The sequence below is a fragment of the Egretta garzetta genome, unplaced genomic scaffold (genome assembly GCF_000687185.1).
Source record: "Egretta garzetta isolate BGI_Z169 unplaced genomic scaffold, ASM68718v1 scaffold655, whole genome shotgun sequence".
NCBI classification, from domain to species: Eukaryota; Metazoa; Chordata; class Aves; order Pelecaniformes; family Ardeidae; genus Egretta; species Egretta garzetta.
Window position 1 is genome coordinate 1,506,772 of NW_009259716.1, and position 14,085 is coordinate 1,520,856.

The following is a 14,085-nucleotide window of genomic DNA, read 5'->3' on the forward strand; positions in this document are numbered from 1 at the left end:
CTTTCTGAAGTATAAGGAAGGGAAGACAAACATATTTTCTATTTTATGAGACTAGAAATACCATGTACTAATGCTAAAATTCTTCTGTACAAAGGACACGCGAGTCTTATTCTGCAATATGAACAAGAACTAAATTGGGGGTTTTATTTTCAGATACACGTGGACAGGTGTCACCATTTTAGCTATACTTGCAGTCTTAACAACTTAATTTGAGTAGTTTAACTTGAAACAAAGCTTACAAATTAAATCCTTGTAATACCTTTAAATCTGAAAATGGTAGTAATTTAGTATTGTTTCACCTATATTATTATGTATATTCCTGTAAATATGCAGCTTTATTGCTTGGTCTGTCTGTAGGGTTCCAGACTGGATGATCAAAGATGTGCTCCTCCATCATCGGCAAAAGGACCAACTGTGCCAGATGAGGATTTTTTCAGCCTGATTCTACGATCACAAGCTAAGAGAATGGATGAACAAAGGGTCCATTTACCCTCAACTATAAAGGGACAAAATTCAAGCTGAAGAACGAAACAGGCATGTACTGTACAGTAGCATCTTGGGTATCATTTTTGTTCTCTGGAAAAACATACTTGCCTTTTTACAGAAGACTGCATTTAGTAGATTTGTCCCCTAATAATCTTTTCTGTAAATAGCAGCAGCAGCACACTCATGACCAGAGTTGCCGCTGCTCTTTGCAGTTGGCAGCTGCTTTTAGCAGCATCTGAGATACTGATTACTGCATCTCCCTCTTCACTGCCTCTAGTCTGTGAACATTAATATGGGGTTTTTTTTGTCCCTGTCAGGGTATTCTCATTGCTGATGTGTGGATTCTACTGCTGTCTCCATCTAGTGTAAGACCTAAATTTGTATGTTCTTTTTAAAGAAAACTTGATATCCCCCCACACCCCCGATTTGTACCTCCCTGGGAAAAGGTCCTGTTTTCTTTTATACTTTTTTAAAAATTTAAAAAACAAAAAAAGATAAATAGCTTCAGTACTTAGTCTGTCTTTGTGTCTTCCAAACTCTGTTTCTGCAATCATTTTTACTTAAAAAAATAACCAAACCCTAGTTTTAATTCTGTTTAATACAAAAAGATTCTTTCAAAACATGCTGGGGTTTTTGGGTAATATTTAGTTAAGTGTTTCATGTATTGCTCAGTACAGTTTTACAATCAAGAATTTTTTAGGAAGATATACTTGTCTTTAAGTAACAGCTGCCAACCAATGCTGTTCTATAGACTGTGTGGTACATGTCCATCACCAGTAGTGGTCCATGCACCAGGGGATCACAGGGGTGGTAGGTAACCACCATGGACGTCGGGTAATTCCTGCAGTAATTGAATTTAAAATGTTACAAACAGTAAATGTATGTATGCTACTTAGTACTTGACCTCAACTACTTATCCTTCTCTTGAGAAGGGTGTGCTATGCTGGAGCAGTTATTGGGAACAACAGTTGTAACTTAAGTCTTCCCTGTGGTACAATACCTGTACTGAGGTAATTCTTGGGAACCCTGAGGCCTCTATGTTGTTTTAAGGGTAGGCATCTTGAGTTAGACACCACTGATTTTAACACCAAAGGTAGCATGTGTTACCGTCAGTTTACAAGGCCGATCTTCAGTACTTTTGCTAAGTGCTTCCTATTCCCTGTTCAGCTTTGAATCGCCCTAAAAAAACATCTGATACATCATTAGCTTCTCACTCCTCTGCAAATTATTGAACCAGAAGAAAATCATCAAGCTGTCCTAAAACTGAGCTGACAAGCAGCAATTCTACTTACGAGTGATTTTTTTAAAGAACATAAACCAAAGGTAGTCCTGAGACTTCTAGTTGAGCTGCGATTAGTCTTTTGTGAATTACATGAGTATCAGCAACTTTCTTCAGGCTGTTCGACAGTTACCTGGTTAGGCTTATGTTTGCTAGATCACAGTAGCAGTGCTTTCCCACCACAGAATATCTGGGTTTACTCAAAACTTATTACACAAACTTGATTTCAAACAAGCAGCAGCACCCACAAGCCTGTTCTCTTGGCCTGTTAAAGTTGTATTATCTTAACACATTTGTTTCAAATTCCAGAAGTAGTACATATACTCAGTCTCAGTTTTTAAAACCCCACCTTAAAGCTATGCTTACTAATGCTCTGACCAAAGATGAGTTCCCATCAGCTTGCTGATACTCTTTTCTACATTTGAGAAGTAGAGCAGAAATAGCAAGTATGTTAACAACTAAAGATTAGACAAAACTTACAGCCGATCTTGGGGTGTCCTTAGTCACTGTCCCCTGAGTCACGTGATCTGCTCTTTTTCTTTTCTTCACATGGTTCCGTTGCAGAACTTCTCCTTTCTAGGTTTTTACCAGGATCACAATTTTCTCCAGTCTCTCGCTCTGCTCTGCCTGGCTCCTGTTTCTGCTGCTCATGGGCATGTTCTTCAGCAAGGTTTTCAGCTGCGATAGTTTCTAGTCTACAAACTTCAGACTCAGTGTGCAATCTATTCTGTAAAAATTAATAATAAGCTATTAATCAAGCAATCCAAAGTGATGGCATCTATTGCTTCAGGTGCATCTCAGCTCAGGGCAGAACTCCCCCAAAGCATGACTTTTTTTTTTCTCTTGGGGAAACTGCTTATTTACATGTACTGTCTAGAGTGTAAGTCTGTTTTTTAATTTTCTATAGTTTACAGAAAAATCAGCACTGGTTTTTGTCCCCCTCTGCCTTTCCTCTACAGGTAATCATTATTGCCCAGGCTGACAAGAGTACTGCTCTCTCAAAACAGAAGTTATTTAAGTCTTTACTATAAAGAGTTCTAATTCACTAATAACTTCTGTTTTGAGAGAGCAGTACTCTTAAGTCTTTACTATAAAGAGTTCTAATTCACTAGGTTCCTGCCACAGTTAGCCACTGCACAGTATTTTTCCAGCACAAAACATGCCCAAGCTGCTTCTACCAAACTGTTAGGGGAACAGGTACTTCCTTAACTCCTCTCTCCCCAAGATTTGGGTTAAGCAGACATTGAAATCTACTCAATTTAATCTCAGCTCAAAGAGCACCAGGACTAACATACACCAGGTTCCGGTTTGTGAGACTCTTCTACTTGCGTATCTGGCTCATTGCTTCTATGCATGATGTCAGGACTTCTGCTGGCATTTCCTGGCCTCACAGGAGCATCTCCTCTATCGTAAGGTCCTCTATAAATGTAAGGAAGCTTCTGCGAATAATAGCCATCTGATTTACTCCCATCATACTGCCCAAAGTCTATTTTCTCCTGTTGACTGTCAGGTGGAGGAAGACTTTTCTTCTGAAAAGATGTTAAGTATCTTAACATAGGCACTGATGATCCTGCACCATAGCAGAAAGCCTAAAGTGGTGGAAGAAGAACAAAACACCAAATATTTACAGCCTATGGTTTTCACACAGAATTGAAAGTCACATATCTGAAAAGCACTGAAAGAAAAGCTCAGGTGATCAGAACAGCTACAGTAAAATCCAAGGTTTCCGCAGTCTGACCACACTGCAGGAACTGCCAGACTGGATGTAGTTCATACTCGGTGCTACACTAAAGGTGCTTTCGAGTACAAAATGCCAATTATATGCATCATTGTGTAATGACACAGAGAAGAAATGGGAACTAAGCTGCAATAAACTATCAGTCTCTAAGATTTTAAGCAGTGAAATGCTATTTCATCCCACGTGGATGTAGTTTAAATATAAACTTATTTTAATTGCTAAGCGACTATACTATGAAGATTTTTGTCAAGAAAAAGATGCCCTTGTAGGGAATTTCATGTGGGCTAAAGAAATCTGTTCAGTAGCACAAACACGAAATAAATACTATAATAGATAATAATACCTAAATATAAATAAGTTTAATCTATAAAAAATAAAAGTGAGCTTTTAAATATAAGATAAACATATACAAACCAGAACAGCCAGAGCCATCATAATTAGCACTGGAACCTGCAGAATAAATGGTATCTCCTTCATAAGTGCTTTGATGAATTCACCAATACCTTGTCCTACGTGCTTCAAAGGCTCAGTTACAAAGTTGGTGAAAGTAATTGCCAGTGCCTAGGAAAACACAAACAGAAAAATAGCATTGTCACTAGCTGCAAACACAAACATCAACAATCTCTTTAGGCCTGGCCTATACCTTTGTTGGTGGAACCAGCAAAACAGGATTTACTAGTAGAGTTTCGTAGTACTTCTGACAGGGATCATCCTGAAATGTCCATTTACTTCTGAGCCATTCTGTGGTCAAAGCAGAGACATATTTTCCAAATAGTTAAAAAAATATTTTGTGACACAGTTGTAATACAGAAAGTAGCAGTTCAATCATAGATGGAAGCGAACTCTTCTAGATACGGTTCAAAGCTCAGATTTATTTTTAAAACCCTGAGATTAGCTTGGTAGTGTAGTTTATCCAGTCATGGGGATGCAGGAAGGAGAGGGAAGGCTGGAAAGAAAGAGAAGAAGCTGAGGTTTTCCCATGTTTAGTCAAGAACGTTCTCTTTATTAGATGAAGTTAGTCCCTACAAGCCTGAGAAGAAAAATAAGTCTTGTCTGTGGGAAGTGTTATCTAGTACATCTTGTCCACAGCTACTGAAACAGAAGTAATTCTGACTGTTAATACTCATCTGCCAGGCTGCATGTAGATTAAAAACATGTATTTTTGCTAGCTAGATTTCAAGAGACTATTTTAGTTATAAGCAGAAAGTCTTACTCCTTAAGTGAACTTTTAAGTTATAAACAAGTAATTTATGACATCAGTTTGATTTTAGTGCAGTCACCATTGAAATTTGACACAGAGCAATCAGCCAATAAATTCTAAAGGGAAGACCATAAGAAGCACTCGCTAAGAGATGCCATCATTAATTTACCTGCTATAGCATTGGAGAACAAGAAACAGCCAATAAAAAAATTTAGCTTTCTCTGTAAAATAACACCAGAGGAAGTAGTTACAGATCTAATTTCTGAACTCCATTGTACTTGCAGGCCTGGAAGGTAAAAAAACCCCAACTTTTTCTTGAATTCTGCCCTCCTATCTTCAATAAACAGCACTAAATGGTGCTGGGGGAGGGGAGCTGGGGAAACAGAGGGTAAGTTATAAGGAAAAACACCGTGTAGCTCTAAGCACAGTTTTGTGATTAGCCCTCTTTCAAAGGCCTAGAAAAGGAAGTCTTGTGGACTAGAAAAATGGTAAAACCATAAAATCATGTATTGCTGAAGAATTCCAGAATGGCAGGGCCCTCGGGAGATCACCCAGTCCCACCCCCCTGCTCAAGCAGGCTCACCCAAAGGAGGGGGCACAGGACAGTGTCCAGGCGGGGGTTGAAGATCTCCAGAGAAGGAGACTCCACAGCCCCCCTGGGCAGCCTGGGCCAGGACTCGGGCACCCTCACAGTCAACAAGTTCTTCCTCACGTTCAACTGGAACCTCTTCTGCTTCAGTTTGTGCCCATGGCCCCTTGTCCTGGCGCTGGGCACCACTGAGAAGAGTCTGGCTCCGTCGTCCTGACATCCACCCTTAAGATATTTCTAAGGATTTATGAGATCCCCCTCTCAGTCTTCTCCAGGTTAAACAAGCCTAGCTCCTTTCCTCATAGGGGAGATGCTCCAGGTCCCCTCATCATCTTTGTAGCCTTCCTCTGGACTCTCTCTAGGAGTTCCTCATCCTTCTTGAACTGGGGAGCCCAGAACTGGACACAGTGCTCCAGGTGGGGTCTCAATAGAAGATTCAATGTACTACTCAATGAAGAAATTACCAAGTATTGTTGTATTCTACTGCTGAGTATTTTGTGATCTTAAAAACTATTAGAAAATAATGCAACAAGTATTTACCAATTAGACTTTCCCCCCAGTCCAGCTTCTCAGAACAGATGTTATCAAACTGCCCCATTTTCGCAATTTCTGCTTGATGCTGTGCAAAGGCCAGCTGCGGGAGAGTAAGAGTTACTTGTAAAACATAAAGCAAGGGAGTGCTGAACAGAACACCTGCATCCATGCAGCACAGCACCTGATGTTGGCTTTTAGCAGGTTTGGGATAATGAGCTGGGTAAATCCATATTAAGAAAAGTTTGCTACCTAAACAATTTAACAGAGTTAAACTCTTAAGTACCATGATGGCTACCTCTTGAGTTATTCTCCAAATGGAGTCTGACTCACTGAAAGAGCAAACTTCAATATTCAAAGACATAGTTCAGGGCAAAAGTAATCTGACATCTTGTTTCCTTCAAATGTTTCTGGATTAAAAATAGAGACAGCTGCCATGCATTTGCTAATTCAAAGATCAAGACATTCTGTTCTATTTTTTAATTAATTCCCATTAACAAATACCCGTATTCATTAAATTTTGCCTTACAGTTTGCAACTGATAATCAAATAGAAAAAATTAGGTCAAATTATCTGTGGAACAACCAATATTCTTCACTGACTCAATCTAAGTCCTCTGCATGGCAGTCCACTCGTGTTCAAGGGCCATCCTATGCTCTGGCACTCCGCTATTCCTGGGTCTGACAAGCCACAGTTAAATTCCAATGTCGAGATTCTGTGGCTGGGCTATGACCTAGCAGCATAAATTCCTCCTCATTAAAACCAATACCATTGTACAACCAGCTCCTTTGTCACCAGTAATGAAGCATTTATCTCTGGTCTATCACGTTAATTACAGTTTCAGCTAGGGAACCCTTAGAAAGAAAAAAATCCCACAATGTATTTTCTTAAGACTTTTCTACCAAGCTGCTTTAGACAGAGCTTATTGTCTCCCTTGACCATGCAGTGAACCAGTTCTACTGCTTTATGAACTGTGCACCTTTGTGGCAGGATAGATGTTGACAGGGTTTCCTTTGTTCTTCTCTAAGCCTAATCCACCTGTCAACATGCAAAATAGAACGTTCATCCCTTTATTTATTTTGCGGTCAATTATTGTTTTATATAAGCTAACTAAAGGAACTAAGTAACATTGACTCCCTCATAACTGTAAAATTTGAAGCCTAAAAGCCATAAAGATTTTAGAACAACTTACCTTATACAAGTAAAGCCAGTTCCATGCAAAACTGATGAGAAAACTTATTAATAAAACGCGTTTTAGCTGAACAAGCCAATGAATACGTGTCCAGAGCTCTGTAGCTATTACAGTCACAATGCACACTAAGCACAAGAGTATCTGAAAAACAAAACAGGAAAAAATTACGATCCAGATTCAGAATTTTCCAAGCTTACTGCCAATACATATGAAGGAACTTCCAACTTTCATTTTTACTAGCACCATTTACACTGAACAGTTGAGAGACTTTTTCCTTGCTTTCACAGTGTATCTGCAGCAGTACAGGGCAGGAAAGCATCACGGTGCTACTGGCAGTCATTCCTATCACAGCCTGACCTTGCAGTTGCTCATTTCTTTCTTGTGATATTTAGTTATTGCTTCCTTACAATATTTATCATGTTACCGACCATACTTTAAAATTACAAAATTGATGTAATTCAGTGCTTGAGTAGTTTGTGCCTGGTATGAACCACATAACCACTGCTGCCAACTCCTGCAGTTCGGCTAAGGGACAAAGTTACAGTCTGCCTACCAGCAGCAAGACTTCAGAAAAGCATTTTAGAGTCTACCACAAGGTTACACTTCCGACAGGTTGCTTTTTTCATTTGGCTTCCATGGATCCCCTCAAAACTAGACAGGCTACTTTTGAGATCATGTTAGCATAAAACATTAGCATATTCTGAATTATAAAGATTTATTCTGAGAGCTTTAGCTTATCCGACGGGATAAGCTTCAGCTGACTGGAGTGTGGCTATCGATGGCTACAGGCTGTTCAGAAGGGACAGGCAAGGAAGTAGGGGCGGTGGGGTTGCCCTCTACATCAAGAAACAGATAGAGTGTGAAGAGCTGTCTCTGAAGAATAGCCACGAGCAGGTTGAAAGCTTATAGGCAAGAGCTATGGATGTCATCTATCTGGATTTCTGTAAGGCCTTTGACATGGTCCCCTGCAACATCATTCTCTCTAAATTAGAGAGAGATGGATTTGATGGGTGGACTGGTAAATGAGGAATTGTTTGGATGGTCGCATCCAGCGGGTAGTGGTCAACAGCTCAATGTCCAGATGGAGATCACTGACAAGTGGTGTCCCTCAGGGATCCATACTGGGACGAGTGCTGTTTAATTAATCTTCATCAATGACATAGACAGAGGGCACCCTCAGCAAGTTTGCAGATGACACCAAACCGACTCGTGTGGTTGACATGCCTGAGGGATGGGATGCCATCCAGAGGGACCTGGACAAACTCAGTAAGTGGGCCCATGTGAGCCCCATGAGGTTCAACAAGGCCAAGTGCAAGGTCCTGCACCTGGGTCGGGACAACCCCCAGTATCAATACAGGCTGGGGGGTGAAGGGATGGGGACCAGCCTGTGGAAAAGAACTTGGGGGTACTGGTGGATAAAAAGCTGGACATGAGCCGGCAAAGTCCGCTCACAGCCCAGAATGCCAAGCATAGCTGGGCTGCATAAACAAGCAGTGGGGCCAGCAGGTCAAGGGAGGTGGTTCCGCCCTTCTGCTCCACTCTGGTGAGACCCTACCTGGAGCCCTGCATCCAGCTCTGGAGCCCTCAGCACAAGGAGGACGTAGACCTGTTGGAGCGGGTCCAGAAGAGGACCATTAAAATGATCCAAGGGCTGGAGCACCTCTCCTACGAGGACAAGCTGAGAGTTGGGGTTGTTCAGCCTGGAGAAAAGAAGGCTGCAGGGAGACCTTATTGCAGCCTTTCAGTACTTAAAGGGGGCCCATAGGAAAGATGGGGACAATCTTTTTAGCAGGGCCTGTTGCGATGGGACAAGGGGTAATGGCTTTAAACTAAAAAGAGGGGAGATTTAGACTAGGTATAAGAAATTTGTTACCGTGAGGGTGGTGAAACACTGGAATAGATTGCCCAGAGAGGTGGTGGATGCCCCATCCCTGGAAACATTCAAGGTCAGGTTGGATGGGGCTCTGAGCAACCTGATCGAGTTGAAAATGTCCCTGCTCCTTGCAGGGGGGTTGGACTGGATGGCCTCTAAAGGTCCCTTTCAACCCAAACTATTCTATGATTCTAGATCATCAGCTTAGCACTTTGTAATTCCATTTTAGAGAACGTAACATATTCACACCATCATGTTCTTCTCTCCAACACTATGCAATATTTTTCCACAAAATTCACAAAAACCTCTAACCTATAAAATCTAAGACCTCAAATATATATTTGTCTCAATATAAACGTATTCCAACTCCTACAGAAGCCAACAAGCTTCAGCATCTATTTGAACAAGAGACAAATCTGGAAAATTTATAATGCACAAGTTGTCTGTTTAAGTGACAAGAAAGTAGTAGAGTCTAATGAGTCACACAACACAGATATAAAAGGAAGAGGAAAAAGAAAGCATACCAGAAAAAAAATGTGAAGGTACAGTAACAAACTATGACCACGGCAATAAAAAACTTCAACTGAATACATTGCCTCTACCTTCAGCAACCATGGAACAAAAAGAGTGACTTGCTGTAAGTAAGATGGGAAGAACTGTGTTACATGTGGAGTTAAGACGGTAAGATTCGTTGGCTAACCCGGAGAAAACTGCAATTAAAAACCAACAAAAGCCATTTCTTCTTCTCTTACCAGAAACACGTTATATAGATCAATTCCAAAAGTGTCTTCAAATCTCCAGTGCCAAGCTTGATAATCATGGTGCTTAAAATTGATCAAAATATCACTAAGTGCATCATCCACAGCACCTGACTGCCAAGTTTCCTCAGTGAGAAACCTGAGGATCTCCAAGTATGTCTTTTTTGTAAGGATGATCTCAGCATCGTAATGGACGTGGCCCACATTTTCCTCAGGCTTAATTAAAAGCAAAGCAAAACAATTGTTAAAATCTGCTTATTTGGAGCACATACAAAAAACTGTATCCCTAAGCAAAAACCTCATAAAATACGCTCATTATGTACCATCACCTTTTTGAGGCAGACTGCAGGAGGAAGACCTGGGACAGGGAGCACGCTATGATTCTATAACCTTTTTGTTCATTCTTCTGAATTATAAAAAACACAAATTCAGCTGCTTTGTACTCGTTCAGTTCTACAGCAAAAACCTAAAAAATGAAGTGAGTTATCTCACCTGTTATTACAATTTTAGACCCACTTCTCATTAACAAGTAATTACTAATGTGCTGTGTGTGGCTGGGTAATACAGACAGAAGCTATTAAATACTGAAATAAGTAATTTTACATTGCTAAGTATGATGTTCTTTGTTAAATACTGATCTTGCTTATTGCTAAAAATGTATTCCTCTACCTCTGAATAGGAGAAAAAAAAATCTCCGAAGACAATATAGTAAAGAAAGCAGTAAGGTGATTTTTATACGCAGACTCTAATAAGCTACTATGCCTAGCTGGTTAATGTGCTAGACCCAAAAGCAAAGGCCTAAAAGGTCTACAACAACAACCAACCAAACAAAATCTGTTTCTTTCAAGTTCAACAACCATTAACAGGAACCGAACAGTGTTATTGCTGTAGCTGCATCTGAGCAGTACACATCTAGCCACATACTCTGAATTCACATAGTCATACTTTGGATGCTTTGCAGACCACATGGCAACTGTCTCTCCTGAGCAGTCACTGCTAACTAACTAACAGCAACACTGGATGCACATACGTCTACCATTTTTTCCTTTGCAATTCAATTCCCCTCATTTTAAATTAAAGTATGCCAAAATAATTAATCAATACTTGATAACTGTGAAAAACACATAAAGTAGTAATATGAATTCTAATTTATTTTTAATGAATGTTCAATACTTACAAGGCCAAGTTTTCCAGCTTCATTCAAAATCTTATTCAAGTATCGCTTCAAAATATAAAAGCTACAGCTAAAAAAAAATTCCTGTTCTCACATTCTGCAATCTGCAATGTAAAGACATTTTATTCACTTGTTGCTCAAACCAGCTTGTTCACAGGAGAAAAAAAACCCTACCAACATATTAAACTCGGGATTAACAGAGGCACATTTCTTTAGGTTAGCAAGAATCCCATGATTAGTCCACGAGATAAAAAGCGTATGCAGTTGCTGAAGATACTGCTTTCCATGGGACTGGCCAGTACTGGAGATTTCAGATCTGCCAATAATACGGTTTGAATACCAACCTCAGTAAGACTAGAAAAAAAATAAAGATCTGGATCTCCTTAAACGTTAAATTTACATCAGGGCGGGGGGGGGGGGGGAAGAGAGAGAGAACCGTAAAAAATACTAAGTAACAAAAGCAACATTAAAATGACATATCCCACCGGGTCTCCAAATGGCTGAGAGAAGTGAGAGCCACAGTAGCTACACAAGCATCACCATGTTCTCCTGATCTCAGAGGAAGAAGTAGTGGAGGGGGGCTTACAGTGGCTTCTGAGAGCTGCGGCACCATGTATCAGTCAGCCACTCACAGCCCACCCATTAAAATCCAACAGAATTGAACAACTTGAAAATGAAAGGTTTCTTAGCTTTTGGCAGCAGGCGTAACATCAACACTGCATGTTTAAACTGCTGCCACTGGACAGAAGCAGGTGGCTCCTATCAACTTCTGTTACAGTACAAAACAGTTTTGGAAACTGACCTTGGCAGCCAAAGCAGCAATTTGGAATTGAGTTCAAACCACTTCCAGTCTCTCCTCTGAATAAAGATTCCCCCTACATAATGCACGGTCTCTCACGAATTATGCCAGCAATTCACCTGTTATACACTATCCAGAAAAGCATCATCAGAAAGCACACACTATGAAAGGCTGGAAAACATTCTGAAGTTCTGTAACAAACCTTCTGTTGCAAGGAATCTACTTCCCTGGAACAACTCGATAAGATTTCAGTACTGACTGTATCCACAGTCTTCTCCTCTGAGTCATGATAGTTTGCCTAAAATTACATCAGAAAAACATATTTTTAGAACCAAATAATTTTGTCAATATGCCATGTTACACTTCTGTAGTAAAATCACTCTAAAAGGCACACAGGAGCTAAAATCTGTGTTGGTCTTTGATGCTAATGCTCTCCCAGTGATAATCCATTTGCCTCTCTGCTGTTATTTTAGGTTTGGAATGGACAATTGCTTTATCTAAATGCATGATGCCTCCAAAAGGTGAGGTTTTGCCCTTTCCTCCCCCACCTGCTCTTTCACCTCCTCTGAGTGTTGGTGAGCCACGCAGGGCCTCGGATTAGAGAATCGGACTGGCTAAAAACCGACTCAGCAGGCAAAGGGGCAGTTTTCAGCCAGACAAATTCCCAGTCCCGCCAGCCACGCAGCCAGCCAGACTGAAAGCAAACACAAAGCCCCACTCTTGGTCGCATGCCTTTCCTTTTATGTTCCCTCTTCACCCTGAAGACTTTTTCTGCTCATTGCTCAGACTTAGGTGTAGCAGTGCTGCTTCTACACAAGGAGGCATGCACATTGAGGGACGTCTCCAAAAGGAAGTGCAGCGTCACTTAAATCAGTGAACTCGCGCTGATACGAAGTTTGGTTTTGAGGACTCGGGCGGCTCACGCAGCCTGCCCACCTAAAACCTCTCACTGCAGAACAGAAAAGAAATCCTGAAAAGATGGAGTAACGCAAAGCAGTCATTTTTCTTCTTTAAGATGCAGTTCTATTTTCGTGGGAGACAACAGTGAAGCTCCTAATATTTTTTTAATAAAAGATGAAGCAGTTGGGCACCAAGTTTAAAGACTCCAAAGACTGGTGGACTTGGGGCAGGTGGAGGCTGAGGAGAAAAATAATGCAGTTTGCATTTTTTAAGCTTCAGAAAATTATGTTCTGAAGCGTTAAAACAGAAGAACGAGGAAAATGAAGAGTGCGCATATAACCAGCCACAGTTTACAGTGCCACACGTGCGTGTATGTACTGGATAAACAACACACATCTCATGATATATGTAGCGTCCACCCCTTCATACAAGACAACGAAGATGATTCACCTTGTTAGAACTAACTTTTCGTATTTCATCTTCTCAATGTTCATGAATTATTAACAGTACAGCACTCGACCCCTATTCTGATCTTCCTTCTGAGAAGTCTGATGCCCAGCATTACAAAACACCATTGACTTTCATAATACTCTCACGCAATAAATGGGCTTTATTTCCATATTACTGGGGAACTGGATAATTCAAGTAAAATATAATCCTTAACCTTAACTTCCCCAACTTTTATCAGCTAGGAACTTAATTTTCAAGATATTTAACGCTATACTTCAGAAACTAGCAAGAGCTGCTTAACCCAGTACTTCTCAGAGAAGTAACTTGTGGACCTACAACCTACATAAAGCAACCACCACCCATGAAAAGATGAAAAGCATGGTTCCTGTGACTTGATCAGGGTGCAACAGAAACTCATCGGTAAAAGGCCCAGGGCTATTTTTTCTTGAAATGTTAACAATGGACACACAACACTTTTCTGTGTAGAGATTCAGATGTAACCTCGTAAGACCTTAAAAAGACCATAATCCTATTGTTTTCTAATGTCGCGACTTAAAGGCAAGTGGTTGAAGGACTTTTTGGGAGAGACGCGTATTCATGCATCCTTTCTTTTCCTACCTTGTAAGGTCTTCTCATTGTTCCTGATGCTGCATCGTAATTGAGCATATCTGTAGGGTCAATCCACTCATCACCTTGAACTTTACCACTCCCTGTTAGCACAACTGCGCACAATACCAAAGGAAACAGCATCCTGTATCACTAAAGATAGTAAGAAATTCAGATACTTAGTTCAGAATGTGACTGTATGAAAAAACTGAAACGATCTTACAAGATGAAAAAAAGTATTTGCCAGCATTGTTTAAAAACTCGGTTCTCCATTAAGCAGGTTAAACCTGACTTGTATAATTGGTTTTCCCCTAAAGAAAACACTGGCAAAACCATGCAACAAACTGCATTACATGACCGGATCGGTATAGCCAGCAGCAGTTATCAGCAGGCGTAGGGCAGAGTTCAGCATTGCTAAATAGGATAAACCAGTGCAGAGCTCCTCCGGGCTTCGAGACCAGGGTCCCGCACCATTACCACTGCAGGAATTCCCACGGCAAGCCATGCCA

At 40.7% G+C, this 14,085-nt stretch overlaps 2 protein-coding genes across 2 annotated transcripts in view; one reads left to right on the top strand and one right to left on the bottom strand.

Moving 5' to 3' along the window:
• Positions 1–2,239, top strand: part of GPSM2 (G protein signaling modulator 2) — a 24,548-nt gene extending 22,309 nt beyond the window's left edge. The window contains 1 exon segment of the mRNA XM_009639067.2: positions 358–2,239. Within this exon segment, the coding sequence (XP_009637362.2) occupies positions 358–522 (165 nt within the window). The 3' untranslated portion in view covers positions 523–2,239.
• The window catches only part of CLCC1 (chloride channel CLIC like 1), a 15,520-nt gene extending 1,443 nt beyond the window's left edge, over positions 1–14,077 (bottom strand). The window contains 11 exon segments of the mRNA XM_009639075.2: positions 2,246–2,492; positions 3,061–3,354; positions 3,918–4,064; positions 4,147–4,244; positions 5,834–5,927; positions 7,017–7,157; positions 9,642–9,863; positions 10,825–10,901; positions 10,904–10,925; positions 11,823–11,918; positions 13,589–14,077. Coding sequence (XP_009637370.1) covers positions 2,265–2,492; positions 3,061–3,354; positions 3,918–4,064; positions 4,147–4,244; positions 5,834–5,927; positions 7,017–7,157; positions 9,642–9,863; positions 10,825–10,901; positions 10,904–10,925; positions 11,823–11,918; positions 13,589–13,720 — 1,551 coding nt within the window. The 5' untranslated portion in view covers positions 13,721–14,077 and the 3' untranslated portion in view covers positions 2,246–2,264.
• Positions 14,078–14,085: the final 8 nt, after the last annotated feature.